This window comes from Gekko japonicus, unplaced genomic scaffold (genome assembly GCF_001447785.1).
Source record: "Gekko japonicus isolate JY-2015 unplaced genomic scaffold, Gekko_japonicus_V1.1 scaffold995, whole genome shotgun sequence".
Lineage (NCBI taxonomy): Eukaryota > Metazoa > Chordata > Lepidosauria > Squamata > Gekkonidae > Gekko > Gekko japonicus.
Window position 1 is genome coordinate 658,523 of NW_015173152.1, and position 5,260 is coordinate 663,782.

The 5,260-nt window shown below is 49.6% G+C and overlaps 1 protein-coding gene across 1 annotated transcript in view; it reads left to right on the forward strand.

The window, feature by feature from the left end:
- RECQL (RecQ helicase-like) overlaps positions 1-5,260 on the forward strand; it is a 32,226-nt gene that overhangs the window by 24,242 nt on the left and 2,724 nt on the right. Inside the window, exons 14-15 of the mRNA XM_015422386.1 lie at positions 1,323-1,539; positions 3,621-3,750. Of these exons, the coding sequence (XP_015277872.1) occupies positions 1,323-1,539; positions 3,621-3,750 (347 nt within the window). The remainder of the gene's footprint in view (positions 1-1,322; positions 1,540-3,620; positions 3,751-5,260) is intronic.

Sequence of the window (5,260 nt, forward strand, 5' to 3'; positions counted from 1 at the left end):
CCAACCAGTTCCTCTGGAGGGCCAACAACAGGGCATGGAGACCAAGGCTTTCCCCTGATGTTGCCTCCTGGCTCTGGGATTCAGAGGCTTAGTGCCTCTATGGAAGTTCCCCTAAGCCACCACAGCTAGTAGCCATGGATAGACTTATCCTCCATGAATCTATCTAATCCCCTTTTAAAGCTGTTCATACCTGTGGCCATCACTATATACTCTGGCAGCGAATTCCACATCTTAATCACTCTCTGTGTAAAGTAGTATTTCCTTTTCTCCATCCCGAACCTAGGCCCATCAGCCTCGTTGGATGCTTTTGAGTTCTCGTATCTTGGGAGAGGGAGAAAAAGTTCTCTTCTGTCTTTCCTCTTAGGGAAGGTGCTCCAACTCCGTTAACAGTTGCCAGACTTGACCCAAAACAATCATAAAAAATGTCTCTGTGCCGAGAAAACAGAGCTTGTCCGGCTTCAGTGAAGGACGCCAAAAAGGGGGGTCTAGAGACCCAGTAAAGAACAGCCCTCGAGAAGGGCAGGAAGAAGCAAAGTAGTGATCTAATTATGTGGGCGTGGTGTAGATGAGAAACTAATGCAGCCCATTCGTGCAGAGAATGTCTAAGACTGGCAGGAATGTCCCACTTCACAGAAGTGGAGGCTGGGTGGGGAGGAACAGGCGGTGTCATGCTGTTGGCTTTGGGGGAAGATTTGGATAGGCTTTGGTGTCACAGCCAGGATCTGCCTTGATTGCTGCACCGGGAGCTGGGAAGGAGTTTCCCTGCCAGACAGTTGCTTAGTAATCCTGGGTCAGTCAGGGGTGTGTGGCTCTGGTGTGTGGCTCGAGAGCCAGTTTGGTGTAGTGGTTAAGTGTGCGGACTCTAATCTGGGAGAACCGGGTTTGATTCCCCCACTCCTCCACTTGCACCTGCTGATGTGACCTTGGGTCAGTCACAAGCTCTGGCACAGCTGTCCTTGAAAAAGAGCACTTTGTGTCAGAGTTCTCTCAGCCCCACCCACCTCACAGGGTGTCTGTTGTGGGGAAGGGAAGGGAAAGGAGTTTGTAAGCCGCTCTGAGACTCGGAGTGAAGGGCGGGGTATAAATCCAATCTCTTCTCTTCTTCTTCTTCTTCTTAAATGGCTGGGGCCCCTCTTCTGTGGCGAAGGCTTTTGACCTCCGTTCCCCAACGACATCATTGTTCTGGGTGGTGGGGGGAGAAGCTGAGGGGTGAAGGACCTTGTCTGGAGGGAAGACGCAATCTGATACCCATTTCAATGCCTTCAGCAGTTCATGTTCTGTCAGGTTTCATGTCTTCTTGTTCCCCCCCCCCTCCTCCTCAGCGGTTGAGAAGATGGATGTGACCAGGCATTGCAAGGACCTTGTCAAGATTTTAGAACACGTGGACCGCCTGAAAGAGAAGTTCACTCCTCTGAAGTTGGTGGATGCCTGGCTAGGGAAGGGGCTGTCCAAACTGGGAGTGGAGGTCGTCGCCCCCAAACTTCCCCGTGACGCACTGGAGAGAATCGTTGCCCATTTGATACTGCAGCGCTATCTGAAGTGAGTATATAGATGGACTGTCGTTTTGTCAGTTGCTTTATTGCACAGCCCTCCAGTAAATTGTTTTGAAAGGCGTCAGTGGCTCAGTGGTAGAGCACCTGCTTTGCATGCAGAATGCCCTGGGTTTAATCCCAAGTATCTCCTGTTAAAAGGATCCCGGTATCAGATGATCCTTGCTGTTTTGGGGGCAACAGTGGGAGGGCTTCTGGAGTTCTGGCCCCACGGGTGGACCTCCTGATGGCACCTGGTATTTTTGGCCACTGTGCGGCACAGAGTGTTGGGCTGGATGGGCCATTGGCCTGATCCAATGTGGCTTCGCTTATGTTCTTATATATGAAACACCTCTGAGATCCTGGAGAGGTGCTGCCAGTCAGAGTAGACAATACTGCCCATGGTAGACCATTGGCCTAACTCAGGAAAAGGCAGCATCACGTGTTCATTAGATATAACAAATTCCGAATTAGGGTGGCTAACCATGGACTGATTTGATCTTCTTGCAATCCAAAGTATCTCCTGTTCAGAGTATTCCGGTATCAGATGATCCTTGCTGTTTTGGGGGCAACAGTGGGAGGGCTTCCGGAGTTCTGGCCCCACGGGTGGACCTCCTGATGGCACCTGGTATTTTTGGCCACTGTGCGGCACAGAGTGTTGGGCTGGATGGGCCATTGGCCTGATCCAATGTGGCTTCGCTTATGTTCTTATATATGAAACACCTCTGAGATCCTGGAGAGGTGCTGCCAGTCAGAGTAGACAATACTGCCCATGGTAGACCATTGGCCTAACTCAGGAAAAGGCAGCATCACGTGTTCATTAGATATAACAAATTCCGAATTAGGGTGGCTAACCATGATCTTCTTCGTGGGCTCTGTGCTTCACACCAATGAGATCTAGTGCGCCTGCGCAGATCCAGCACAGGTGCACTAGATCCCCATTGGCGTGAATGCACAGATGACCACTCGAAGATCACCAGTTACTGGTAAGCAACCTGTTTTTTTTTCAAAAATCACCATCCAGAAACAAAAGGAATACCAAGAAGCACAACTACAGGCAACACAAACCCAGCAATGAAACCAGTAGCCGAAAAGCTCAAAATGGATACTAATAAAAACCAGCGGAAGCCAAAAAGAGCAATGGCAGAGACCAATGGGAGGAGGGGTTGTGGCTCAATGGTAGAGCACCTGCTTGGCATGCAGAAGGTCCCAGGGCCAGTCCCTGGCATCTCCAGCTAAACGGATCAGGCAGGAGGCGATGTGAACGACCTCAGCCTGCGACCCTGGAGAGCAGCTGCCATTCTGAGCAGACAACACCGACTTTGATGGACCCGATGGTCCAATTCAGTAGAAGGCAGCTTCATGTGTTCGTGTGATGTGAACAGCAGCAGCAAAAATCCTGGTGGTGAAAAGTGCTACTGAGTTGTAGCCAAGTCACGGCGACCCTGTAGGGTTTTCAAGGCAAGGGATGGACAGAGATGGTTTACCGTGACCCGCTTCTGCGTAGCAAACCTAGACTTCCTTGGCGGTTTCCCGTCTGAGTACTAACCAGGGCCAGCCCTGCTTAGCTTCAGCCTGGGCCATTCAGGTCAGGGTGGCAACCCCCCCCCCCCATTTAGAAACATCCAGGAAGTGGTGGCGGCTACAAGCATGGACGGCTTCAAAAGGGAATTAGATAAGCATATGGAGCAGAGGTCCATCAGTGGCTATTAGCCACAAGGTATAGATAGGGGCTCTGGGGCAAGTGATGCTCTGTCTTCTTGGTGCTTGGGCGGGGTCAAAAGTGGGAGGGCTTCGAATGTCCTGGCCCCACTGCTGGACCTCCTGATGGCACTGGTATTTCTGGCCACTGTGTGACACAGAGTGTTGGACTGGATGGGCCTTTGGCCTGATCCAACATTGGCGTCTCTTATGTTCTTATGTTCTTAAACCACTAGGCCATTCAGGTTTGACCCAGAGCATATCACTGATGAATATACAGTGGAGGTGAACAATAGGTTTGACTAGATTTGATAGACAGAGTGCCTGAAGAAGTATGGATGGAGGTTTATGACATTGTACAGGAGGCAGCAATCACTTAATTTCTTGCAGAGAAGACTTCAGTTTCACAGCGTTCGCGACGATATCCTACGTGAAGATAGGGCCTCGGGCCGATCTCCTGAAAAACCAGGCACACGTTATCACTATGCAAGTGGTGACCAGCAGCAAGAATAGTATGAAGGTAAGACTGTTCTCCCTCCCCGCTCCCAAAGATGTGTGCGGCATTTGACGCTGGCTTACAGGCATTTCTAGCAGTGAGATCAACCACCGTTCTCCCAGGTCTGCTTATTGGAGGGTGAGGCAGAATGGGGAAGTTCCTCTACCAAAGGGAATGACAGTGTGCCTGTCATAGGAAGGGTGGTTGTAAGAGTGTAGCATCCCCATGTGTACAAGGGCAATTTTACTAAAAAGATTTTTTACACTAGGGGAGGGTACCTATATACAAAATTAAAAACTGATGCAGTTTTTAATATTTATAAGTTGATTAAAGTTTTTGGAATACAATTCTAGCTTTTTTTTGTAATTTACATTTATATTTCCATACATAAGGTTTTTTCTTTTTTGTTTTTTCCAACCTTTTTGGTTACCTAAGAGTGAGAAGGATCTGAACCTGGGTCTCTCTGATCCTAGTATCCATCTCCTACACAACACGCTCAATCATGTCTTATTATAGTAAGGAGAAACAGGATGGGATGTGAACAGCTCAGTGAATAGCTCAGGAATTGCATACTGCATAGAGAAGCTCATTGTCTCTGCCCACCCCCCACAAAAATTCGTGTGGACACAACCAGAAATGCATACAAAAATACTGCAGGCTGGAGAACTTTCTATTTTGGAAAGATGAGTTTAATTCACCAAGGAGGGGAGGGATTGTGGCTCAGAGGTTAGAGCATCCCATGTACGGATAGGCACAAATTCAGTTCAATTCGTGGCCGAACCATGAACCAAACCACAAACTGAACCAGGAGTTCCCTGGCAAACCGAACCAGTCCATGGTTCATGGCCCCCAGTAAATCGTTGAAAGGGACCACAGTGCCTCTAAATGGGCTTTCCAAAAGCCACAAAAACAGCTCAGCTGTTTTTCAGGCTTTCTTGTGCAGTCCCTTTAAACTAAAGGGACTGCACAAGAAAGCCCTTAACAGCGGAGCAGTGGAGTGCAGAAAGCAGGGGTTTTATAGAGTACCTTTAAACCCCTGCTTTCTGCTCTATCCACGAACTGCCACAAACTGCTTTAAAAGTTCATAGAAGTTCGTGACAGTAGACCCATCAAAAAACTGCAGTTCAAGGATGCGGGGTTTCAGCGAGCTGATGGCAGCTGTGTCTCCTGGGGGCTCTCAGGGATGCGGCATTCAAACCAGCGGTTAGAGAGGGGGTGCGAATGTGTGCACTCCCTGGGGATCCTTGTAATGGGTCATGGGGCGCTGAGGGTTGCCTCTCGCCCGGCGCGCTGCTGGTGGATTGAGGCTTTCCTTTGCCCCGACAGTCTGTCCGCTGTGTTCCTGCAAGGACTAAGCGACGCATATCCCATCAAGCGTGTGGAGGTCGGGCGGTAAATAAACATACCTGTTGGTGAGATCTACTTGATCTACATATGAAGAATGAGTAAAGTTGAAACGAAACATCAGAGCGGCGGCTTGCAGTCCTCCCGTACTAAGCGGGGGGGGGGGGAACTCCCCCCCCCCCCACGCAAA